This window comes from Pipistrellus hanaki, assembly GCF_964339955.1.
Source record: "Pipistrellus hanaki genome assembly, chromosome: 10".
In the NCBI taxonomy this organism is placed as follows: domain Eukaryota; kingdom Metazoa; phylum Chordata; class Mammalia; order Chiroptera; family Vespertilionidae; genus Pipistrellus; species Pipistrellus hanaki.
The window spans coordinates 18,695,343-18,723,292 of record NC_140512.1 but is presented as its reverse complement, the minus strand read 5'-3'; the positions used below and the strand labels follow the sequence as shown (position 1 = coordinate 18,723,292).

Here is a 27,950-nt window from a genome sequence, read left to right as displayed (position 1 = left end):
AAATACATACTTTTTTCTTTAAAACATACTTCATACTTGATCTGATGATTTCTGCTTTTTAAATGCAATCCATCAAATGCTTTTTCTATTTCCTAAGTTATTTCTATTTAAGTACAAAACTGAGTTTGTTTTAATAATCATATGCAGAATTCCAGGGATAGACAGCTCCATTTGTCAATTTGTTAAAGCTCTTTTAGTTTTGTTTTCACAACACTTAGTTTCTATTTCCATTGCTCTGTTGTTTTTTTTGTTTTATGCTCTTAATCTCCCATGATTTAACTTTAATTTAAACTTCAGACTTGGGAACCAACTCTTCACATACTTGTAGTTAATTGTTCATCTACCTGAATGTCTTGCATTTGACTGAACATGCCCAGTTCTTTTAACAGTGTCTCATAGGTCTAATTTCATAGACCTTTAATCAGTTGCTCTTCTCCTCTGAACATTCTCCAAGTTATTTCTCTTTATATAGGATGGCATGTAAAATTAAATATAGTTTGTTCCAACTGAAGCCTGACCAATGCCAAAAAAAATAATAAGCGCTTCTCTCCTTTTTTCACACGTATGCCTTACTACAATCCTGTAAAGTATTTATCTTATTTCAACATAGAGACTCATCCAACTTAGCATCAACCATAATTATTAGATCGCACTTGGCTTTGTTTCAGCTATGCTGTCTTAGCTAGTATTTCCACGTGTTTGTTGCAATTCAGCAGCCTATTAAAATTAAAGGTTAAGCCCATAAAAGAATTTCCTTCATATATTTTTCTTTTGAAGATTGTTCTAAGAACAATTGGTATAAATAAGAACTTAGAGCTTGGGGGTCTCCAGAACTAAAGCTTGAATGATTCTGAGTACTTTTGTGATATGAGCTGGAAAGGGTGCAAATGGTTAGATACCAGGAGAGACTGCAAAAACTGTGAAATAAGCAGGCTGCCTTTGTTTCAGCTTGTCAGAGCTCACTTGTAAGCAATTTCCGCTAACTTAAGCAAAGGGGAGTTTATTGGAAAGATGTCAGATGATTTTCAGGCTGGATAACCATGCTTGGACATCAGCAAACACCAAGAACGCTCCAAAAAGCAGAATCTCAGCAATGCTCTACAGAGGAAGAGCATTAGCACCCACTTGTTGGAACTGCTCCCTAGTCATTCAGAATTTAAACCTTAGGCACTGGGGAAATGGGGAATCCTAAAAGCGATAAGGATTGAAGGACAACACACACCCTTCAGAACACTGCAGTCTAGGAAGGAAAGAAAAGAGATACACAAATAATAAAATATAAAACCAAGTGTTGATCATGCTATAAGAAGAAATATTCCAAAAGCCGACTTCCGGATTGTCTCATAGTTAGAGAAAATAGACATTCCCAATAACTCTCAGTGTACATATGGTTGTTGGAAAAGTGCTTTTAACCTATCTTTAACAACCTCTTATTCAACTTCTCCTCCACTCAGGTTCTTATTTCCAGTCTGGTAAATGACAGTGAAAAGCAGCATGGCTTTACAAACGGCACTCTTAGTGCTTAGGAAAGTCTCGCTTTCAAATAACTCATCTTTTTTTTTTTGGATGTCCTCTCATTCAGCACTTGCGCCTTCAGTGAAATAACTCATTGGTGTGTCACATTTTGATATGAAATGATCACAAGTAATTATTCAGTGTATTATTAAAAGGGAACTAAGAAAAACAATAATTCAATGTGGTGACAAACACATAACTCCCTGCATGCCAGCTATAATTTTACCCTTTCAGGAAATCACATTGGAATGCTAAATAGGTATTTGTATCTGTACATGTACACAAACAATTCAACAAGGAAGTATGAATACTCAGAAGTCTTAGTTGTCTGTGCCACATTAGGTGTCCTTTCTATTATTATGGTAAAATACCCATTACAGAATTTACCATTTTAACCATTTTTAAGTGTACAGTTTAGCGACACCACGTACATTAACATTTTTGTACAGCCATCACTACCATTCACCTCCCAAACTTTTTCATCACCCGAAACTGAAACTTCCTATTTTATCAATTAATTTTATTATACATCCCTTGAGAGAACTTGAGAAAAAGCACTTTCAAAGGCTGAAAACGGGAGAATTCCTGTTCTCTACCTATCAATAGTTTTCTACTTGTTCAGTTTCATGTCCACTACCTACTAGTATATAGGAAGAATGACTTTGTAGACATGTTATTTACTTTTTTGCATTATAGAATTTTAAAAATATATATTTTTATTGATTTCAGAGAGGGAGGAGAGAAACGATGAGAATCATTGATAACCTGCCTCCTGCACGCCCCCTACTGGGGATTGAGCCCACAACCCGGGCATGTACACTGACCAGGAATCAACCATGACCTCTTAGTTCATAGGTCGACACTCAGCTACAGAGCCAAGCCAGCCAGGCTTCATTATGGATTCTTAATTTGGAAGAGTTTTTAGACTGTCAAATTTTCAAAACAACTTGGGAGACCAACTTGCGAGTTTTTTCTTTCATTTTTAAGTACAGTAAAAAAAATAAATAAATAAATTATTCATCACCACTGTTCACAAAAGACATCTAAATAAATATAATCATATTTATGTCATAAAGACATATAAAAAGGAAATTTGCCTTTATGAAAATGTTGCTCACTGCATGTTTATTTTTCTGAATGTACCAGTGACTGGTGGAAACCATGACATATACAGCGTTCTGAGAAAGAGCAAATGAATTATTCTTTAAAAATATATTTTATTGATTTTTTTACAGAGAGGGAGAGTGATAGCCAGAAACATCGATGAGAAACAGCTGCTCCCTGCACATCTCCCATGGGGATGTGCCGGCAACCAAGGCACACGTCCTTGATCGGAATCGAACCTTCAGTCTGCAGGCCAAACCGGTTAGGGCACAGATTAATCATTTGGTCTCAGTTAACCACCTTCCACCAATATTCAATGCCTCTGAAGCTCATTTGGGAGGGGTATTTTCTCTAGGTCACACTTTTACAGCTGTCATCACCGGCCTGTTTGAAAGTCTTGTGTGGGCCTACATAGCATATTATACATTTCTTTAGTGAGACAGCAGCACCCACTGTAGCAGAAGATTGCTTGCACATTTAACCTTTTATAGCTTATGTCATAAAATTTCTCCACAAACCCATTGTAAGTATAAAATAAATACAAGGTGACTTTATGGCTTTTAAATCGATTTTCCCTATTCCTGGATTTTCACCTAAGTAAGCTTCCATTGTGATCTCTAACAGGAAAATTGATAAATTTGAAATTATTTTGCTCTCTATACAGGCACAATTGAAAACTAATTTGTCTCTCATTCTCCTGTACAGACAATATATTTTTTACATCTCATAATGGTCCTTAAGATGTGTGATAGCTTGATGAACTTGTGCTGAATAGGAAATGCCCTTACAGGCCAAAGAAGTATCAAAGAAAATTATCACCTTAAAAAGGTAATTTTAGCCCTTGCTGGTTTGGCTCAATGCAGAGTGTGGATCTCTGGACTAAAGGGTCCCAGGTTCGATTCTGGTCAAGAGCACATGTCTGGGTTGAGGGCTCGATCCCTAGTGGGGAGTCTGCAGGAGGCAGCCAATCAATGATTCTCATCATTAATGTTTCTATCACTCTCTCCCTTTTCCTTCCTCTCTGAAATTAATAATATATATATATATATTTTTAAAAAGGTAAACAATTAACATTTTTATGCCATCTAATCTCCACAAATGCATCTTGATTTTCATCAAGTTTTCTGATCTAAAGAAGTGGTACCTTTAATAGCACAAATCATCTGAGAGGAAGGGGAAGGGGGTCAGAAAAATTTATTTTTCTTTTATGATTAAAGCAGTTAGATTTCAGATCGAGTCTCTTACTATAATTGATGCCATTTATACTCCATGCAGCCATTCCCTAGAACTTTACCAATACATACTATAGACTAATTTATTTCCTAATGCATTTTATGGCATTTGGAAGCCCTCCAGTGGCCAAATGCTATACCTAAAAAAAAAAATAAAAAAAATAATAATAAAAAAATCTTTTATGCGGAAGTGTCCTTGACTGGGAGTAGAAACTGAGACCTTTTGGTGAGTGGGCCTACATCCCTTTTTAAAATGTTTCTATTGATTGGAGGGAGAATCACTGATGTGAGAGGAAACATCCATCCCTTGGTTGCCTCCAGGATGCACCTGCTTAGCCAACAGAGCCACACCAGCCAGGGCTTGAGGCATCCTTCTGGATGGCGTGCTTTATAGTGAAGGGGGTGGGTGCTTCCCCATTCAGGAGTGAATTCCTGATCATGGCAGCAGTCCAGTTCCATAGCATGAATTTGTGAGGCATTCCTGAAGCTCAGTTTACAACCCTACCAATCATTTGTAATATACCATGTAATAAATTCCTTTTGGCTTAACTTACTTAAAGGTAGCTTTTGTCCTCTGCATTAAACCCTGATCAAGACATCTCCTTTAAGAAAAATTATTGTCGCCGAGACCGGTTTGGCTCAGTGGACTGAAGGGTCCCAGGTTCGATTCCCGTCAAGGGCATGTACCTTGGTTGTGGGCACATCCCCAGTAGGGGGTGTGCAAGAGGCAGCTGATCGGTGTCTCTCTCATCGATGTTTCTGGCTCTCTATCCCTCTCTCTTCCTCTCTGTAAAAAAAATCAATAAAATATATTTTTTTAAAAAATTATTGTCACACAACCACCACTCTGATTTGAAAATGTGTATGTACTTAGATATTCTAGAAAAATAAACCCTATTTAAAACAAAGAAATCATTTAGTTATTTTGCATCCTGTTGTATAAATTTTCTAAATAGAGACATAAGTACTTATTAAACATTTAAAAAGTAATAAAACCGGTTCAGCTCAATGGATAGAGCGTCGGCTTGGGGACTGAAGGGACCCGGGTTCAATTCCCGTCAAGGGCATGTACCTTGGTTGCGGGCATATCCCCGGTAGGGGGTGTGCAAGAGGCAACTGATTGATGACTCTCTCTCATTGATGTTTCTAACTCTCTATCTCCCTTCCTCTCTGTACAAAATCAATAAAATATATATTTTTTTAAAAAAGTAATACGTATCCATGTTAAGAAAAATTCATGTCCATTAATAAAGACAATTTTATTGAAAGGTAGTTTAAATGCTGTCTTAACAGAATTTTAATTCAATAATGTGGATTGTAAGGTATGAATCTTCAAAGTCTAGCAGAGATTATTTAATATTTAATTATATAAATGTTCAGTTAAAAAAGATAATACAGTAACCCATACACCTGTCACCTGAATTCTACAATGAACACTGTTATATTTGCTTTGTCACTATCTATGCATCCCTCCATACATTAATCCATTTACTTTCTGATACGTTTCAAAATATATTGCAAACAGGAGGCAGCTGATCAATGATTTCCTCTCATCGATGTTTCTCTCCCTCTCCCTTCCTCTCTGAAATCAATTATATATTTATAACATGTTATTGTATACATACTTTAAATACAATGAGAAATGCTAAACTCAAATTTTACATGTAATACAGTAAATTAAATGCTTTTTCACATTTTAGTTTTAGAAGGTATTGGGCCGAGACCAGTTTGGCTCAGTGGATAGAGCGTCGGCTTGGGGACTGAGGGGTCCCGGGTTCGATTCCGGTCAAGGGCATGTGCCTTGGTTGTGGGCATTTCCCCAGTGGAGGTTATGCAGGAGGCAGCTGATCGATGACTCTCTCATCAATGTTTCTAACTCTGTCTCTCTCTCCCTCTCTGTACAAAATCAAAATATATTTTAAAAAAAAGAAGGTATTGGGAATATTCTAATAGATTACATATAAGTAAATAAAGCAAAAATTTATAAAGCATAATTTGAAACACCCCAGATATATAAATCAGCTGTACATTTGTGTACTCATTTAACATAATTCTATTGAATTTTTAATGAGAAAAACATAATTTTGAGGGTGAGACTGGCAAAATGCATCAAAGGGGTGAAAAAGTACAAACTTCCAGTTCTAAAATAAATATCATATGGATACAATGTACAGTATAGTGAATATAAGCAGTAATACTGGATTGCATATTTGAAAGTTGCTGAGAGTGGATCTCTAAAGTTCTCAATGCAAAACAAAATTGTAACTATGAAAAAAATTAAAAATTACTGGTAAAAAATTATTGATTTTAAGGAGTAATATAGAACTTTAATATCTGGCTATTTTGGAATAAATCTGTAATATGTTCTTGCTGAAACACTGGCAGGAGAATTCTTGTCACGAATGCTGTATGAGATCTTGGTAACAGTACACGTGCTATGTTCTCTCTCAAATATAAAATGACTGGAATCTTTGGAATTCCCTTGACCCACTAATTCAACAAAGCCCAGATTTGTTATAGTTTAGAACAGACATGTCTCTTTGAATTAACCAAGCATAGCTACTTGCCAACTGTTTAAATTGTTTACCATCTAAGTATTGGTCATTTACATCTTGTAAGATTTGTGCAACTTAAAGACAAATAAATAGCAGAGGAAACTACTGCAAATCTGTTGAGCACAGTTTATATTCAAAACTAGATCTACTTTGCACCTTTTTTTTTAATCCTCATCCAAGGATATTTTTCCATTGATTCTTTTTTAGAGAGAGTGAAAAAGAGAGGTCAGTTGCTTCACATACATACCCCAATTAGGGGTCAAATCGGTAAATGTGTGCCCTGACCCACAACCTTTTGGTGTATGAGTTGATGTTCCAGCCAACTGAGCCACCTAGCCAGGACTGATGTATACTAATTTTCATCCATGATGTCACAATTCAAAGTTGGTACTTATGAATGAGAACTGTGGTCTAGGAATATGAAAGAAACCCCCCCAAAAAAGTTTCCCTTTCCTAACCTCACAAATGGTTTGGTGTTTTACTAGGATCTTAGTAAGCAGTAATGCCTAGCGCTGATTCAAGGATAAGTATTAAAATTATTGTAAGTATTACAATTGCAAAGCCATGTGTTTGCAGATTCTCCCTCCTGTTTAATTAAAAGATTAATAGGTAAGACTGAACCAGCAGATATTAAGTCTAATTTCCTCGGAATGAGGAATGAAAAACCAAGACAAGTAAGCACTGTAAAATTGATTTTTAATGGCAGGTCAAATATCCTGAAACATACATGTAGTTTGATAGTCTTCTAATCCCAGTTGAGTTCAAATATTAAAGTAACACACACAAGCTAAGAGAATTCAATATTGTTCCAAGGCACTTACTGAATCTCCATGACTAGATGAAAACAAGAACAATTAGGATGGACAATTAGACAGTATATAATATAAAAATAACTTTTTGCTTACAATTTACAAAATGTATTATTACAATCTTTGATTTCTGATAACCTGCAATGCTGGCTGCATGAATCCAGCAACTTTAAAATTCAGAAACTATTTTCTAAAACTTCAGGGCAAATAATTTACAAATAAAGTACACAAAGATTTAGACCATGCAGAAATTTTACATCTTCTGTTAATAATATTTTATGACTGCAACTTTATCAAATTATATACCTACTTGCCCTGTACATATACAAAATAATGCATACATGATAAAACATTAGCAAAAGAGTAGTCCTTAAACTCAATTTATAATAAAAGTATTACTATATTAACAGGTCTACAAGCAGCGTGTAACAGGGTTAAGAGACATTAAGGCAATAATACTTGAAGTTAACAAAACAAACAAAAAACACAACAAAAAACAAAACACCATATGTAATACTTCTTCCTAAGTGTAGTAAGGCAGGTAGATGGTCCTGGCAAAAAATGCAGAGGTCACAATCTACACTGCGGTTAGTCCCACATTTTAAAGAAGGAATACTATAAATCTGGCTTTCAGTGGCACTTGAATTTTCCAGTATAATTTAAAGTGGTTTTTGGCTCCCTGAATCATGTCCATTCTGAAGGTGGACCTCTTGGTCCTTTGGGTTTTCCACAGCGATTACCAAAACCTATAATCAAAACATCACAATAATTGTCAGTGTTCAGAAATATTTTTATACTGTATAAACCATGTCAAACATTCTTATCTTCTTGAACAAATAAATTTCCACGTGGGAATTAAGAATTTAAACTAAGCATAACTCTAAACACAAAATCGACTTCCAACTTGTTTTGGTAGTTAGTTCATTTAAGAAACTGAATAAATCATAGCACTATGTTTGATAAACTTTGCCGTAAGGACATCCTGCAATGATGGCAAATGATTTTTTTCTCATTCTTTGCCAGCATTAATGACATAATTCAAGTTCTATAATTACCAATATCACCAAGACTGGTTTGGCTCAGTGGACAGAACATCAGCTTGTGGACTCAAGGGTCCCAGGTTCGATTCCGGTCAAGGGCATGTACCATGGTTGCAGGCACATCCCCAGTAGGGGGTGTGCAAGAGGCAGCTGATCGATGATTCTCTCTCATAGAAGTTTCTTATTCTCTATCCCTCTCCCTTCCTCTCTGTAAAAAAAATCAATAAAATATATTTTAAATAAATAAATAAATAAAATTACCAATATCTGTGGCTTTTGTTGGACTTTCTGGTATTGGATCTTTCTTGTTACTCGACGTAGGTGGACATTCTATACAAGTCTCTGAGTGAATACCTCCTGCTGGATGAAATAAAATGCAAAATAGAGCTATGTTAATCACCATTATTTGAAGCATCCTATCCTATGTAGAATTTTCTAATTGTTTACTTTGAAAAATTAAGTTAAAGAGTAAGTTTTCTCTTGGGGACATCATGATTTTAGAGGCTCAAATAAATATAAATGATGAGGTAGTGAGCACAAGAAATCATACTAAGTGTTCTTTAGGAACCTAGAAATCTGCAGTGAGAACTTCTGCAACGTGAAGCTTAAACTTTGCTCTGACTTGAATAAACCTGAATCATGGCATATTGTATTTCCTTAAATTAGTTATACTGTGTGCTAATAATTGCAACTGAAATGCTTTTTATGTGTAAATCAATGAACTTTCTGTCTGCTCCTATAAGTTTTACATTACTTAAATTTTAGTTTAATTACTTAATTATTAATGTGTAAGATTAGTTAACAAAAGGAATTAGCTGCTATGATTCATCCATTCTTTCACAACCTTTATCATATCCCTATACCTCTGTTAAGAAACTTTTCTGGAAACTTGGAGTATAAGTCAAATGACCTTTTAATATATGTTAACTCCTTCTCGGTTTCTTTCCCTTCTCTATCCAATCTAGATACCATCCCTGCATCATTCCAGTCACACTTGCAATGATCTTCAACTTTATGATCCTTGTCCTTCGGTGCTTAGGGTCCAGATAGGGGGTCAGTAAACTTTTTCTGTAAAAGGCTATAGAATAAGTATTTTAGGCTTTGCAAGCCAATACAATCCTGTCACATATTCTTCACTGATTTTTGTTTTTTTGTTTTTAAGCAACTCTTTCAAAATGTAAAAATCACTAGTTTAGATCAAGGGCAGAACAAGAAAAGAAGCCAATGGCAGGATTATGCCTGTGTGGTAATTTGCCAATCCCTGGTCGATTAGAAGAGGCAGAAAAGTTCATTAATTATTATAGTAGTGTGATAAGTTTTATAATAAAACTAGAGGCCTGGTCGAAACTGGTTTGGCTCAGTGGATAGAGCATCGGTCTGCGGACCAAAAGGTCCCGGGTTCGATTCCAGTCAAGGGCATGTACATTGGTTGCGGGCACATCCCTGGTACGGGGTGTGCAAGAGGCAGCTGGTCGATGATTCTCTCTCATCGATGTTTCTAGCTATCTATCCCTCTCCCTTCCTCTCTGTGAAAAATCAATAAAATATATTTGAAAAAACTAGAGGCCTGGTGCATGAAATTAGTGCACAGGGGTCCCTCAGTCCAACCTGAACCCTCTACAATCCAGGAGCTTTCGGGATGTCCTACTGATGGCTTAGGCCCACTCCCCATGGTTCTCTGCAGGCCTGGAGGTTTGCTGCAGCCATGGAGATGAAGCCCCCATTCCCTGCTCTCTGCCTGCCTCCGCCATGTGAAGGAAGCCCCAATGCCCTCAATGTTGTATCCGCCAGGCCTGGGGGCTTTGCCTACACCGACACACTAAGGAAGCCCTCATGCCCTGCTGTCCTGGCTCTGTCTGGGGGCCTGAGGGTGTTCCCGCTGCCACCTTGCTAAGGAAGCCCCCATGCCCTGCTGTCTGGGCTCTGACTGCCGGGCCTGGGCCTGGGGCTTCCCTTGCCATCACCCTGCTGTCCAGGCTCTGACTGCCATGTCTGGAGGCAGATCCAGCCTCACTGCTCCTGTGGACAGGCTGGATACTCCAGCAACGGAACTGAGGGAACTGGGAGCTATGACTGGGAGCATATCCTGTGACTATGGGGGGCTGCCATATTGTCGAGGAGTGATGGTTAATTTGCATATTGCTCTATTATTAGATAGGATGTTGCCTCAGTAAAGAAGATAGAGTAATAGCTGATTTGGAACCCCATTAGGCAAACATCAGTGAGAGAAGCTGAAGCAGAATGGAGGATTAAGGCAGAAATGATAGATGAATTGAGGGAATTACATAGACTAGGATGTTTGATGAGCTGCTCTATGTTACTGATTTATAAGAATTAACAGTAACTTGACCTATTTATCAAGATAGTAAAAAGTAATGTGGTAGGAAAAATTTTTAACTTGGCATTATAACACTCAGTTGAGCTACAAAATCTTATGGTCTTCACAAATGTATTCAGTCCTAAAAGATTTCCAAAGCAATCTATTTTTAGGGGCCCAATTCAATCACATAGATTAATTATGGGGCATTTATTTAAATGTAGATCATTGCCCATTTAAATGTGGATTCTAAGTGGTTTTATAGCCAACTGGAAATAATACACTGGGAAATACATTAAAATAGTTTCTTTCCTATGAGCCTATAACTATTAATAATAAATGCTGTTATTTTCCAGATCAATAATAATCCCTGGAATAGTAATTAAATTGGAAGAATTATACCACATAATTCTGGTTTTAGGTGTCCTACATATTTTCACATATAGAAATAACCAAATAGCATATGCCACAAGACATGCTATTTTATGAAAATTAACCTATATAATCTATAGCAAAAAGGAACAAAGTCTAACTTACCACATTTTTCACTTCCAGAGGTTATCAAGCCCTGTTAAGGATGACATTTAATAACTTTACAAACAAATATAAAAAAAAATCTAAGTATCCATCCCAAGAAATTAAGCTTTATCAGTGTCAAAGGAAAACAATGTTGTTTTTGATTAGTCTTAACACCCCCCCTCCCCAATAAACTAACTTTATTCATTTAAAAAAAAAAAAATAATGTTACAAGCAATACATTAATATTTCAAGAAAAACCATCTTAAGTATAATGTTACATGCAATAAACATTAATAACAAGAAAAACTATTTTAGCCCTGGCTGGATTGGCTCAGTGGATAGAGCGTTGGCCTGCAGACCAAAGGGTCCTCGAGGGTTCAATTCTGTCAAGGGCACATGCGTGGGTCACGGGCTCCATCCCCACTAGGTGTACAGGAGGTAGCCGATCCATGGTTCTTTCTCATCGATGTTTCTATCTCTCTCCCTCTCCCTTACTCTCTGAAATCAGTAAAAATATATTTTTTAAAAACCACAAAAAACAATTTTAAATGTTACATGCAATAAACAGCAATATTTCAAGAAGAAAATGATTTTATGTATATTACCAAAACTGTACTAGCATAGTACATTATCACTAAAGTTGTAGGAAATATTAAAAATCTGCAAATAGCCGAAACCGGTTTGGCTCAATGGATAGAGCGTCAGCTTGGGGACTGAAAGGTCCAGGGTTCGATTCCGGTCAAGGGCATGTACCTTGGTTGTGGGCATATCCCTAGGAAGGGGTGTGCAAGAGGCAGCTGATCGATGACTCTCTCTCATCGATGTTTCTAACTTTCTATTCCTCTCTCTTCCTCTCTGTACAAAATCAATAAAAAAATATATTAAATAAATAAATAAATAAATCTGCAAATAACAGGATTACTTCTATTATATTCTAAAATATTTTTTCCTTTGGATCTATTTTTGTTCATCAGCTTATGTTGTTCGTAGGCTTAACATTTTTAAATATGTGGTACTTTATATTGGGAGTAAAAGATAGGGAAATTCCTTTTTCCTTCTAGATGAAAACTGAAAATGCAGGATCTATTACACAAACGAATATACACACTTCTGCAGTTTGCCAAGATACCATGGATTGTAAGACAAACCATCATTCTTACAGTGTTACCACTATTTTACGTGACAAAGTGTATCAGTGGTTTTTAACCAATTGTAAGATTTACCCTAATTTCAGTGATATTAAAATATAGGAGAAATAGGAAAACATTAATGGTGACAAAAAAACCCACATTTTTCCACAGCTAAGATATTTAGCTACCAATACATTCCCTGAATGTGAAAAGAAACCTCATACCTACTCTTATAATGGAAGGAAAAAAGTCTAGAAAAGTATTAGGACCCTGAAAATATTAACTGCAGTTCCATTTATACCTCCAGAATGATTTGGAACATGGCACAATTTATGAATTTCAAAAGTAGCTTGGGAAAATAACACTCTGAAGTGATGAGACAGTAATATGTAGCCATGTTGCCCTTGTAAAAACTCCAGATCTCACATTTCATCTGAAATCTTTGCACAAGAAATGCTGTTAAAAATTTTATTTAATAGTCTTAAGCTATAGTTATTATAAACTAATAATATGGAGGCATGGAACAGACTGACATACCTTGATGTGGGGTTGGGAGGAAGAGACTAAGTAAACCAAAAAATTTATAAACTAATATGCATAGTCCAAGGACACAGGCAATAATAGGGTAGTGAAGACCTGGGGGGTGAGGGAGGGGAGGGAGGAACTGGGAGGAGGGGGCTAAAGGGAGGGGGTAATACTATCAACAATAAAAAAAAAATATTTAAAAAGAAAATAAAAAGAGCACACACTAAAAAAATAAACAAAACAGCAAAAATATTGAACTCTTGCTGAATTAATACCAAAAGGACTCACTTCAGATTTTTTTTGTTCAGATTCTTCCCGACTTTGAAGTTCACTCCATTCAGATCTTACAGGTGTATCTGAGAAAAATAAAATCTTACAATTAAAATTAACATCTTTACTTCTTGAAATGTCTTGCATTAGGTAATATATAAAAATATTCTATAGATTTTTAGAAACTATCACTTTCATAAAAAAATTTGTTTCTATCAATTTAAGAATATTTCTTTAAGTTTCCCTCCTTAAAATATAATTAAAATAATTTTAAGGAGTACATCAGAGTTTATTATAAGCTCACTATAATCTAAAAATTTGGCAAACTTAGATTTAATATTATTGAAGTATATGGCTTCACTGTTTTTAACATTCTTAAAATCAGTTAAAATTAAATGTTAATTTTAAATGTAATTCAGATAAAGAATAGTGAGCAATTCTGTGAATATAAGAATAAAGCTGTTTCTATACTCTTTCTGGAGGGGAAGGAAGAAAAATACAGGAAGTGCTTTGAAATATGAACTTTTCCCAGTTCTCACTGGTAACTCTTGTAGCCTAAAGTGTCCCCCAACACCAACTGAGTGATATTCGCCTACAACACAATTTAATGTTTATACCCGAACTGGCACCAGCGAACCAACCAATGTCTTTTCATAATGAATGAAAAGATACCAAATTGTATTTTTCATACAAGGAATTAAAAACAGTTGTCATTATCAATTCAACCCTGTTTTTTTAATTTAATTATGTAGTTCAGTAGCAACTAGATTAAAATCAGCCATGTTTCCCAGAGTTTAAAGCAGAGTATGAAGAATTTTAATAAAACCAGAAGATACTCACTATGTTCACTTGCTAATACAAAAGATTCAGGAGTTCTTTCAGGGAGAGGAGGAGGTAAATCTTCACTAACATCAACATCTATATTAAATACATAAGATTTAGACAAATTATGAACTTGTTTAAAGTGTTGACTCATTAAAAATGAACTTATCTAAACAAAGAGATCTTTCGTGACATTCTAAAACTCACTACCTCAAGTATCTAAGAGAACCAGTTTTTAAATGTGAAAAATAAGACATTATTACCACTTTAATTATTGTCAAGAATTATGACAGCCCTCACCCTTAAAGCTTTTTTTTTTTTTTAAATAACTGTGGCCCTTTCTTCTCAACTACATGTTCCTCCCTGAGTCTCTGGGTTGAATTTTCTATATTATAAACTTGTTTTAGAGATTATTCAACCAAAGACAGCATACTTTACAAAGGCTTTTGCAAATCAGACATTGTGTGGGGAAGCCTAGTGTAGTCAAGTTTCAGAAATCTTTCAGGATACCAAAATCAGTTTTAAAATCAGAATTCATAACCAGGGTTTTTTGTCAGGTGGTAACTTACGCCAAAGATTGTTTTAGGTATCAAAACAAAATTATTCTCTTTAATTCCCTAACAAGTTCTAAAACAAACGAAAAACTACTTCTTGAGCCAATGTTTCAACTACAAGGTAAATAATAACATTAAAAACAGGACTGCCCTGGCCAGTGTGGCTAGTTGGTTCAATATTCTGTGCAGCAGGCGGTTGCTGGTTTAATTCCCAGTCAAGGGCATATGCCTGGGTTGTGGGTTCAATCTCCTGGGGGCAATTCAGAAGGCAGCCATTAGATGTTTCACTTTCACATCGATGTTTTTTCCTCTCTCCCTTCCTCTCTCTAAAAATCAATCAACTATAAGAAGAAAAAAGGACTGCTTATATTATGTTACGGCACAGAATACTTGCACAGAAAAATCTTCAGTTAATACAAACTAATATAGCATAGCTAGATAAGGGTGAAAAGAAACCTGAAATCACATTTACAGCTATCTTTGCTTTGAAATACAAACAAAATAAAGCAGAAGTGAGCTGCTAAACAATAGAGTGCTTTCAACTATCCTGTACAGTATTTTAAAGGGACTCCTGTTATCACCAAAAGACTGGACACGTGGCAGTAAGTTTAACGAGCATATCACATCATGCATTCTTCCTGTCCTCACAAATTCTATTTCTAGTAGTTGTTAAAAGAAAAAATTCATAGGCCCAAGACACATGCCTGATATGCCAAAAGAAAAAAAAGAGAAAAAAAAACTCCAAATGAAAATTTCTTACCTACACTTTTTTTAAAGTAGCTACAACTTGATAGTTATATTTCTTTTTAATTTTTTTTATATTTTTATTTATTTCAGAGAGGGAGAGAGAGAGACATAGAAACATCAATGATGAAAAAGAATCATTGATTGGCTGCCTCCTGCACAATGGACCCAGCCTGCAATCCAGGCATGTGTCCTTGACCAGAATCGAACCTGGGACTCTGGGATCCGCAGGCTGATGCTCTATCCACTTAGCCAAACCAGCTAGAGCAAGGTAGTTATATTTCAAACTCTGAAATTGAGGGAGAAAAATATATCAACAAATTGAAATGATGGCCAACTGGTAAAGTAATATTTATTGTGGTAACCATTATCTCCTGAAGATCCTTCAAATAAAACACAGAAGAAGCAAGAATATAGAGAATCCTAAAGTTAAGGAAACTAGCTTAGAGTCTCATCTATAATACCAGATTACATTCTCAAGGTAAAAAAAAAAAAAAAATACAGTATGTCTCAGTTGGAGAAAATAGTTACAACAAAGGTGGTACTTGTTGGGTCAGAAATAGAAAAGGGAAATGATCTTTCAGGTTCACAGTACCTTTTATGCCAGCACATTATAAATATGCCTGTATGTGTCATTATAAAAGTTTACTGACAAGTAAATGACCACTGATAATCTATCAGTAAATAGCTTCCATGTTTATACATTTGCTCTCAACTTTTTGGTATGTTTAAGATTATTTTTAGCAGATCAAATTGTTTCAAGAACCAATAATACATATTGGGAACTGAGTACATGCATTATGTTGAAATAATAAGGCTGCTTCATTAAATAAGAGCAGTGATGACTAAATATAGATATATCCCACTCACTACTGAAAGGATTAAAATTCCCAGTCCGCTGAGTAGCTGCAATACTGCTTCTTGTGTTAAACTCAGGATTGAAAGCAGTTTCTTTTTCAAGAACTTATGAAGAAAGGTTTAAAACTTTTTGTAGTCAAAAGAGCATAAGAAGATAACAAGTATTTATTATAGACATGAGTGGAATTAAGTGGCCAATCAAGCCATTCTACAATATTTGTACCACTGTTATTTCAAGCAATTATTTGTCTTAAATAATTTCTATTAAACAGATTTTTTGACTCATGTAAAATACTAAAAGCTATAATACAGAAAAAAATTTTCAGTTACAATTGAAACATTTTGAAAACACAAAATCCAGTAATGCAATGTGATTAAGATAATAAAAACTTACTTTAAAAAAATTTGTCTGAAATAATAAAATTTTGCTGTTTTAGAGTCAAGTGTGAAATAAAACATAATGAATTAGTAATACAGCTAAAGTGCTTAGCACAGTGACTGGCAGATAGTAAAAATATTTAAGTGTTAAATACTATTATTACCTTTTTCAGCACCTGAATGTATTGTTCCTGCTATATCATGCCTAGCAATGGACATTGGCAATACTTTCCTTGTAGATATACTTTCAGAACTAGTGGAAGCAGAAACTGTGGCACTTGCTGTTGAAATATTAGTTTTATTCTTGGACACAGCGCTGTCACAGTTCCTTTCATCTGAGTCCGAGTCATCCGAGTGAAGAGGATTAGTAAAACTGAGGGGTGCTCTGAATAGAGGGGAACTGCTATGATGATCCACAAGATCATGGGTTTCGCCTTGTTTTGTGGGGCTGGGTGTTACACTCACGGTTTTCATTGTTTGACAGTGGGTATCTGAGGATATTGCTTCAGATGAATCGGGCTTGGGCAAGGTATTTTCAGGTCCATGACATGACCATGTTACATGTCCTTCTTCATCAAGAGGCAAGCAGTCTGGCCTTGGAGGTATGTCTGAATTCTTCTGTAATTCTTCCGGTGGGATAACTGGAGCTTTATTTGACAGTGTTCCACTGCAGTCCACACAAGAATTCTGAGAAATATCATCAACTTTCGGATCCCCTGAACTCAATTCCTGCGACTTAGAGATTTTATCAGCTATACAAGGTGAAGCTGATTTAATTTTAATTGCATGTCCCCTATTCAAGAGTGTGTTCCCATCAAAACTTTTTGGCCCCTCTTGGAGAGGGACCTTCTTAATTTCAAAACTTAAATTTCGCTCCAATTTTTTATCTATTTGTTCAATTGGTTCATTTTTCCCTGGAAGTTCTGCTGATTTATTATAATTTCTGTTGAGGTCTGTTGAATGTTGTTCTGATGAAACCACGTGCAACACGGGCTTCGGGTGGTATCTGTCATTGTCCTGCCACACAGTAGTGACTGTTGGAAAAGCTGAAGGAGGAGAAGGTGTCAAAATGGGTGGCACTGGGTGAGGCTCTGGTGGCTGCAGTATTTCTTCCTTAGCATCCCCTTCTACGAGGCAACTGAAAACAAGCATGAATAAAAAGGCTATTGTAAGAATGTTCGTCCTTTGTAAAATAAGTTGATAGGTAACAATTATGAAGTTAAATCTATAATATTAAAAGTCAGTAGAGTCTATAATTTGTATGAACAAAAAAGCATAATTTGTCAAACTAAGAAAACTTAATGTTTAACAAGGTAATACATGCATACAATTATACCATGATTTTATATCTCTTCTTATATAAGCTCTTGTTTTCCCCTACTAAATGACTTGGGTTTCTGATGGCTTGGTTTTCTATGTATCATCAGTAACTCAGCCTTCTAACTTTCCTGCAGATCTGTACACCTCTCTCACCTAGGCATCCTTCTTAGAAACTGGGCCTCCTGCTCTAGTGTGGGCTCCTGCCTCCCGAGGCTACCACAGAGCTGAGGTTCTCTCCTGTTTCCCAGGTCCCACCTTCCTTATTCTGGGTATATTCCCTAATTTTGGAGGGTTATAGCCTTCTATATTTGCTTCTCAAGAACTATATTTAAGAGGCATATTTAAGTATTATATTTTCAAGGTATTGATTTTTTTTTTGAAAAGGTATATAATTCTGGATTAGAAATAATTTTCTCTCAGTATTTTATAATTTTGATTCCTATTCCTTTAAATGTGCACTTAATTTTTTGACAGACCTCCTGGTTTGATTCTCTAATTTATCTTCTCTCTCCAATTAAAAAAAAAATTTTTTTTTTTGTTGACTTTTGGGGAGGGAGAAAGGGAGAGGGACAGAGACAGCAAAATCTATGAGAAGCATCATCAATCAGTCGCCTCCTACTATTGGAGATTGCTACTGGAGATGGAGCCTGCAACCTGGGCAGGTGCCCTGACTGGGAATCAAATGAGAAACCTCTTGGTTCATGAGCTGATGCTCAACCACTAAGCCACACCGGCCTGGCTGATTTTCTATCTCTGTATTCATTCATATTCATGGAAGACTTCCTTATTCTCTTCCAGCCTCTGTTTCATTTAAATTTTTTGCAATTCCAATAGTTTATCTTTTACCATCAGTTTCATGGTATCATTATTTTCTAATGAATGAAAAAAATGTACAAATACCACCCCCACCCCCCAACCCATCTTTCTTCTATTATGTATTGTCTTCCCCTTTTTTTGCTTATTTGGGGCTGTCTTTCAAGTTAAGGGATCAAAGGTCTGATCTTCCCTGCTTTGGTTCACTCTATAAAGTGCATCACTGTCTAACCACTATGCATCTGAGGCTAATGCAGAATGATGTTGAATATAAACTAACTGGGGGGAGGGGTATACATAAAAATTTTAATCTATTAAATTCCACCTGAAAAAAAAAAAAAGAGAAATATTACAAATGACTGGAAGATGTGTATGTAGAATGAAGGGGGGAGGGCTTGAGGCTTAGTGATCGTGTCACTGCATAATGGTAGGCCATAATCATCAACGATGGTACTTTTCTTCTCTTGGGCTGGTAGTTTTTCGAGAGATACAGTCAACACCAGAAGCAGCTACCAATATTCTGGGAGCCAAATAAAGGGTAAGAGCAAGGGAGTTGGAGGATCTCATTACTCAGCATGCAGATTCCTGTTTTCAGTAAGACGCACAACCCCATCATCAATGGGACCTGATGTCCTTGAATCTAGATTCCCTGGTTCAGCCACTCCAGAGTAAATCCCTCCTGCTGTGTGTGCCCAGGATGTGAGAAGCAGTCATCGGTCTGTTCAATTTGATGAAAGGAATCTGGGGTTCTAAATACTCTTATAGAGACATTCGAGTACTCTTGTTTTCAGTGCCATCCTACACAAGAGCCTTAAGTAGGATCTTTAATTTCTGAGCCTCTCAGGGGATTCTTTGAAGAGAATCATCTTGCTTCTTATTCATTTACCCACCTATAAGGCAGCAAGTTTTAACTTACTTTGTTCTGTTAGGTCTCTTTTTATTGGTCAATGTGCTCCTCACTTTCCTATATTTTGTCAACATTTCATATGACATATCTGCTCCTATTTTTAAAAAATATCTTTACATATTTTTGTATTTCTTCACTATAATTTTAGAAAGTTTAGAAAGGGATCAGAGATAAATAATAACCAATAATATTAGAAATGCTTTTAGAAAAAGCAGTCTGTGCATGATGTTGATATCTACATAATAATATATTTTTGGCTACTCACATTTTAAAAGGTTGCTTTAATAAGGTATAGCTAATAAACAAAAAACTGTACATATTTCATGTATATAATATGATGAATTTGAACATATTTATATACCCATGATACTATTACTTCAATCAAGGTAATAAACATATCCGTCACCTCTAAAAGTTTCCTTGTGTACTTTGTGGTATTTGTGGCTACTCAAATTTGATTGATAATTATGACAGCCTTTTTTCTTATCCTCCCTTATTTTAAGGTTGGTTGAAACAAGGCTTAGAACACTTTACAGCACGTTCGTGTGCACAAAAATGATAAGCCCAGTCACATAAAAACATGCTATATTCTGATTTACCACCATACTAACCAACATTTGTATTTTCACTAGATATTCTGAAGCAAAAAAATTCCAGTGAAGAAATACAATTTGCATCATTCTTTTTATATTGTTCTTGATTTCACCTGTTCTGAGGAAGGCATTTTTCACTTTTCAAAAATAAAACAAAATATTCAGAATCTGCTTGCTAAGCTAAGCATTATACCAGTTCCAGAAGAAGATAAAACAGTGAATACAACAGTTTGGGTCCTTATGGAGTACAGAGAAATATTGAAAAATAATGCTAAAAGATAAAATGAAGCTATCCTATGAAGGCCCAGAATTTCACAGTAAGAAGTTCGGACTTTATAATAAAGAAAATTTATATTTCTTTGACTACATTTAAAAATGAGTAACACTATAACTTCTGTTTCAAATTTATATTTTATGGGAACTTATAAAATTACTTTTCTTATAATGATTTAGGTATTAAGTATGCATAAAGCATAATTACATGACAGATTAAATCTAACACAACAAACATGTAGTCTAAATAACCAGTTAACTTACTTACTGAAGCCATACTGAAAAACAAAGTATACCATTTTTAATTTTTAATTCATCTTATGCTCTTGTGATTTTATTTTCAGTTAACAATTCTATGTAATAAAAGCCTAATATGCTAAGTGTCCGGTCATCCAGTCATCCATTCAAACATTCAAAGCATAATATGCTAATGATACCCTAAGGGCGCTCAACCGCTCACTATGAGTGCGCTGACCACCAGGGAGTAGACACTCTGACTGGTAGGTTAGCTTGCTGCTGGTGTCCTGTCGATTGGGACTGATTGAGACAGGCCAGACAAGCCCTGGAGCTCTCCCCAGGTCCCTCCCCAGCTGACTAACCTCTGTGTCCCTTCCTAGCCCTGATCATGCACTGCTGGGGTCCCACGGCCTGGCCTGTGCCCTCTCGCAATCTGGGACCTCTCAGGGGATGTCAAAGAGCCAGTTTTGCCCTGATCCTGCTCAACACAGAAGCTGCCCTCTGGTGGTAAGTGCACTCCCATTGGGAGAGCGCCACTCTGCCAGAAGCTGGACTCATGCTGGCGAGTGCAGCAGTGGTGATGTGAGCCTTTTCCACCTCTGTGGCAGCACTAAGGATGTCCAATGGCTCCCAGACTGAGAGAAGTGCAGGCCGGGCTGAGGTTGACCCTCCTCCCCACCACCAAGTGCATGAATTTCGTGCACCAGCCCTCTAGTTTACAATAATTCTAAAACTCAATTCAACCTAGAAGTCACAAGGAACACAATGAAATTCTGCCATTTGACTCACTACCTGAATTAAAAAAATAAAAGTATGAGAACCTTACCTTAGCATGTAATATAAAGTCACACATAAAAAACTTATGTGTTAGAGAGCAACCAAAGGACTTGTATGCATGCATATTAGCACAGCCAATGGACACAGACACTGGGGTGGTGGGGACTTGCCCAGGATGTGAATGGCTTGGGGGGGTGGGGGGAAGGATGTCCATCAGGGAAAAAGGAGACATACGGAAAACTTTAGACAATAATAATAACATAAAAAAACTATATGTGTGAGCATATATCCCCAAATAAAATCCCATATAAGGTGAGTGAACATTTTTCTGTTACTACTTATCTTTTTTTTACCAAGGAATAACAGGAGCCAAACTTGTGAGAAGATATATGAGAAAGATATATGAGAAAGGCTGACTATTCTATTCATTTTTTTTCCTTCAAAATTAGAAGAGGCTACAATTATTTGTTAGAGGTAGATAACCATATAAATCACAAATGTCAGTGTACAGCTTGAAAACCTCTAAATCGGCTCAACCTCAAAAAAAAATTAAAAGTTATTAAGGGTAGCAAAATATTTCTTAATTTAATTTACAGCCAATACAGTTTCTTTTAGGACTCCCATATATGGGAGAAAGAAGTTGAACTAACAATTTACAGTTTTTAACTGACTACCTTCCATTGGAGATTAAAATTCTAATTTCAGTAGATACCATAAGTTTTGTTAATGCACATTTAACATACTGAGCATTTGAATGCTGAAACTTAAACCCATCTATCTAGGTTTCTTGATCTTCCTTAGAAAAATATGCTACAGACAATAACAACTATTACATTTTGCCTTAGTTATTGAGAGTAGCTGTAATCTTTTTCTTTCTTAAAGAGGAATGATCTTATTAAGGTATAAAGACTCAATGCCAACACCCAACCCTAGTCATCTCACCCAACATAAGTTAACTTCTATCAAGCTTTTAAGGGGAAAGAATTGGTGAATCCTCTGTAAAAGAAAACTTGCTCTGAGGAAAAGATTAATCAGTTTGGGCAGATTGTGCTTGAGATAAGACAGTTTAAGTCATTCTCAGTTTTATTACATTTCTCATACTGTGCTTCCTTATATAAATAATTCAGTAACTTGATCATAACTCCACAAACTTTATTTAATTTAGTCCTTAGGAGAATACTTAAGCTGAAAACCCTCAAAACTAATAAGTGGCTGAAAAAGAATTGAAACTTAGTGTTTCTGACTCTGTCTATATCTTTTACATACTATCACATTAACTGACCACTGACCTAGCAGCTACTCTCAAAGAGATGGGAGAGAAAGAAAACAAAAGTATATGTTTAACTGTTATAAATGAGCTTAGTAATAACTATTTATGGTGTTAGGTGGGTACTAGAATTATCAAGGGAATCACATAGAAAAGTATATAATTGTCTAACCACTATGCTATCCCCCCTGAAACTAACATCTACAGAGTAATAAATTCATGTTTTCTAGTAATGTTATAAAACATCTTCACATAAATTCTTCAATATGCATATAATTTTTGGCAATCATATTACCTGTATAGTCATGAAGAGAAATTGTAATCTTTTGTATATTTAAAATTTTACTGTACCACATACCAAAACATGGTTATGCTTACTGTTCTTATACAGTATAATACTAAAATTTTATCAAGTGAAACAAAATATATGTAGTACAGTAAAAAATTAATTGCCATATACATGCTACATCTTAAACAAAAGACTAATGAAAGTTACAAAAAAATTTAGAAATTAGTCAGCATTTATTTTTAGAAAATAGTAAAATAAAAGTGTTCTTTCAAAGAAAATTCGACATACAATACCTGCGAGTCCTGGGTGGTTTTGGAGGGGGAGAATCTTGTTTGTCAGAATCTATGGAGCTGACTAGATTTTCAGTATTAATTACATTCTGCCAAGAGAGGAAAAATGCTTCATTAAAGTTAGGAGAAAAATAAGTTTCTTTCCTCATATTTCAAATAAATTGTTTCTGGGCTTTTGAAATTTTCAAATATTACAAAGTTTTCCAGGTAACAAAATGGGCCTTATAAATTCCATATTATAGCCTGAGGGGCTATCAAATCCATCTCCAGTTACTAAAAAATCAATTGTGTACAGAAGCATTTCAACATATTTCAAGTACTACTATAAAAAGAAACAGATTTTCCCAGGTTCCAGCACAAAAAACAAACAAAACAAAAAAAAACCCCAAACAAAAAATAACAGATTTCCTAAGGAAATAAAGATCAAATATATGTTTTTGAACACATCACTATGCTAGAAACTTAAAATGAAGAGGCAAAAAGCCAACAAAATAAGGCTTATACCCTTCATCTTCCCAACCTATTGCGGACCTCTATTGCTACCAAGTACATTTATTAAACAGGTCACAGAACTCACTTTAATCATTCCTTGTCCTATTCTCCCTGTTACTACGTTAGTGTCCATTAGTGTATAGAGCCCTATTTCACTGCAGATCAATGTTTATCTCTCTCCCTAAAATCAGTAAACATATCCTTGCATGAAGATTAAGTAAGTCATGGGATATAATGTACACATGATAACTATAGCTAACAATCTGTATTGTATATCTGAAAGTTCCTAAGAGAGTAAACTTTAGAAGTCCTTATCACAAGAAAAAAAAATATTTTAACTATGCGTGGTAATGAACGTTAACTGGACTTATTTTTTTAAATATATTTTTTATTGATTTCAGAAAGGAAGGGAGATAGATAGATAGATAGATACATCATTGATGAGAGAGAATCATTGATTGGTTGCCTCTTGCACATCCCCTACTAGGGGAGAATCGAGCCTGCAACCCAGGCATGTGTCCTTGGCAGGAATCGAACCTAGGACCCTTTAGTCCGCAGCCCAATACTCTATCCACTGAGCCAAACCAGCTAGGGCTAGACTTATTTTTGTGATAATTTCACAATATATACAAATATCAATCATTATGCTGTATATCTGAAACTAATAGACTCATATATAGATTACAGCACAATAAAAAACAATTTGAAAAAAAAGTTTCTATATGATTAAAAATGTAGCCGAAACCGGTTTGGCTCAGTGGATAGAGCGTCAGCTTGCGGACTGAAAGGTCCCAGGTTTGATTCTGGTCAAGGGCATATACATTGGTTGCGGGCACATCCCCAGTTGGGGGTGTGCAGGAGGCATCTGGTCAATGTTTCTAGCTCTCTATCCCTCTCCCTTCCTCTCTGTAAAAAATCAATAAAATATATTTTAAAAAAAGAAAAATGTAATGGTTAGGGCAAGGGGAGGTGCAAAAGGATATGGTAAGATAAATTGAGGTGGAAAGAGACTTGATCTGGGGTGGTAAACACAGAATACAGTGTATAGATCATGTGTTGTGGAATTGTGTTCTTGAAAATTTTGCACAAACTGTGCACATGTAATATTTTATTGACGAGTGTCACCCCAATAAATTCAATGGAAAAGAAAAAGTAATGGTTAGGATATTTTTCATTTCTATATACAAAGGAAATTAGAGTTTAAAACATCCGTATTTCTGTAGTATAAAAACGTTAAACTTTGAAATTAATACTGTATTTATGGGGGGAGAATTGGTATATTTTTCAATTAAAATTTAAAGAAAAATGCACATCTACTTAGCTTTTTGAAATATTCATGAGTCCCAATTTAGGTAAGATTATATGCAATAATATGTTAGCATTCTATTCTATATTATAAACTATTTGGCTACATTAAGCACAGGTTATAACAGGCTTTAGTTAAACTAATGGGAAAATATGATAGCAATGTATGAGGCCTATTTATACAATCATTCCTCTGTTAATGAAGGAAATAAGAATGGATCACATAAATGAATTTTTACAAATCTGAAATTTTCACTCAGTTTATAAAGGAAGAATACAGTTCCTACAACTCAAAGATTATTAGAGCTGCATTTGATAACAAATCTCTCATTTAGAAAACCAAGAAAGTTCAAACAAATAGTCTGGGAAATTGCCAAAACCATGGAAAGAGGAAAACAAAAGTTACAAATTTTGCAACTCATTTCCTCATTTTACTTCAATTATTGGAATTAAGTTGGTTTATCATGTGATAGTTGTCTTAGGGTTCAATGATAAAAATGTAAAACATTTTTTACTAAAAAAAAAATAGCCCCAAATCTTTAAGGACAAGGTGATTATATAGAGGAAAGAGGAGAGCTAAAAACAGGCAGAAAGGAGAATAATATAAGAATATATATTTTTATCAGATCAAAAGCTTGGATATCTTCCTAGCATGTGCAGGTCACGGGTTCGATTCCTGATCAGGGCACATACCCAGTTTTAGGGCTCGATCCCTAGTAGGGGGCATGTAGGAGACAGCCAATCAAGGATTCTCTCTCATCCTTGGTATTTCTGTCTCTCTCTCCTCCTCTTCCTTCCTGAAATAACTAAAATATATATGAAAAAAATTTCGATATCCAATAAAATATTTTTTACTAAAATTTACCATTATCATTTTCATTTTTAATTATCACCTGAGGAGGATATGCTGTTGTTTTTTAAAATTGGTTTTTAGAGAGAAGAGGGAGGGAGGTTGGGGGAGAGGGAGGGAAGAAGGGAAGAGAGGAAGAGGAAGAGAAAGAAACATTAATGTGAAGTGACATAGATTAGTTGCTTCCTATATACACCCAGACCCGAGATAAAACCCACAACCTACGTATGTGCCTGATTGGGAATCAAACCCGCAGCCTTTCGGTGTATGGGACAAAGCTCCAAGTAACTGAGCCATCCAGCCAAGGCTAATTTTTTGTTGTTGTTATTGTTTATTTGTTGTTTTTGTTTTAATTTTAGACCAGGGCTAAAATTTAACTTTAAATGATAGTTTACACATATTAGTTTCAGGTATACAACATAATGTTAGACATTTATAGTCCTTACAAAGTGATCACAATTATTTCTAGTAACCATTTGGCATCATACAGGTATTACAATATTACTGAATATATTCCCTATACTGTATATTTCATCCTAGTGACCTCTATCTATAACTGACAGTCTGTATTTCTTTCTTTTTTATAATACATATACTTTTTTAATTGATTTCAGAGAGGAAGAGAGAGGGAGAGATAGAAACATCAACGATGAGAATCATTGATTGGCTGCTTCCTCAAGCCCCTACTGGGGATCAAGCCCAAAACCCAGGCATATGCCCTTGACCAGAATCGAACCCAGGATGCTTCAGTCCATAGGCCAATGCTCTATCCATTGAGTCAAACTGGCTACGGTGACAGTCTGTATTTCTTAATCCCCTTCACCTTTTCCACCAACCACCCAATCGGCTTCTGCCATATTAATCCTGCCTTCTCCCCAGTAAGATCTTTTAAGGATAAAATAACATTGAATTAAGTCATGCCAAAAAGGGACTCAATTATGGCCCTATAATTCTGGTTAATTAAAACCATGTATAAAATAACTATAAAACTTTACATTATCATGACCAAGAACAAATAAATTTCATGTAGAATCAATCAACTTACAATTAGTTAGGTGGGGGTGGCAGCGGGGAGAGAGAACTGTGAAGGGAAAGGGGGGCTGGCTACCGGGCAGGCCCAACAAGCTCAGTAACTGAAGGTAATGACACAGGATGTTTTGATTATAAAAATTCCTAAATCAACAGGTTATAATGGGAAGTGAGGTCATAGGCCTATGTGATAGATCTTTACCTTGAGCAAGTCCTATATATTGTTTTTGTGATCTAAGGAAATATACTTAAAATGTCACAATGATCTCTTCTCCCAGTCTCCAGAAATAAATATCAGTACTGGGGCAAGACACCCCTAACATTCCTCATTGTTATATCTTATCTGCATACCTTTGTAAACTATGTAAACTATATTAAATGTTAACTATCCTGCATCCACCAATGTAAAAGAAATATGTACCTTTCTGTTTTGCTTTTTATCCAATCCCAGAGATTTCCTGCTTTACTTTCTCCTGCCTCCTTCTACCACCAATGGATTTACTGTCAACTTATTTACATCTGCTTTGATTCTACTGTATAAATAAACTCCAAAATGGTCATTCTTCAAAACATTTTCTCAAAGCAATGAAATTTTGCTTTCAAGTCTGACCCTCAGCTTTGGCTCAAATAAACTCTTTAAGCCTTTCTTCAGGTTTGGAACTCTTTTGTTTATGGAACAATGCAGCCAATGTTTTAAAAAGTAATTTACACTTGAAACAGTAAAAAAAGGATATGAATTTTGACCTAAGAACTACTTTCCTAATGTATTGTTTAGAATATTATTTAACTTATATTGGAGTTATTAAATATCCATCATAGTTGAGTGTTTGAAACAGGAAAGAAAGGAGTTAAAATCAAGATTAAATAAAAATAATAACTATCATGGATAGTCTCAGGTTAGCTAAGACACAGATGACAATTAAAAAGCTAAACATTACATCTTGGTAAAAGGATTTTTAAAATTAATAGGCCAACAACACCTACCACTCCATCAGCAATTTTTTGGACTCCATGAATTTCATACTGTTGTAGCTGTTTTTCAAATAATTGGGCAATAGCTCTATGAACAAGCTCATACTGCTCCTATTAGAGAGAGGTAAACAAAGGAAAGACATTAAAACCCCAAAAGGCAATTC

The 27,950-nt window shown here is 35.5% G+C and overlaps 1 protein-coding gene across 1 annotated transcript in view; it reads right to left on the bottom strand.

Annotated features, from left to right (window-relative positions):
- Positions 1–7,085: 7,085 nt before the first annotated feature.
- The window catches only part of PTPN12 (protein tyrosine phosphatase non-receptor type 12), an 80,644-nt gene continuing 59,779 nt past the window's right edge, over positions 7,086–27,950 (bottom strand). The window contains exons 11-18 of the mRNA XM_084897822.1: positions 27,799–27,897; positions 23,142–23,227; positions 16,537–17,510; positions 13,857–13,934; positions 13,035–13,102; positions 11,110–11,140; positions 8,517–8,615; positions 7,086–7,961 (exon numbers count right to left, since the gene is read on the bottom strand). Of these exons, the coding sequence (XP_084753948.1) occupies positions 7,900–7,961; positions 8,517–8,615; positions 11,110–11,140; positions 13,035–13,102; positions 13,857–13,934; positions 16,537–17,510; positions 23,142–23,227; positions 27,799–27,897 (1,497 nt within the window). The 3' untranslated portion in view covers positions 7,086–7,899. The remainder of the gene's footprint in view (positions 7,962–8,516; positions 8,616–11,109; positions 11,141–13,034; positions 13,103–13,856; positions 13,935–16,536; positions 17,511–23,141; positions 23,228–27,798; positions 27,898–27,950) is intronic.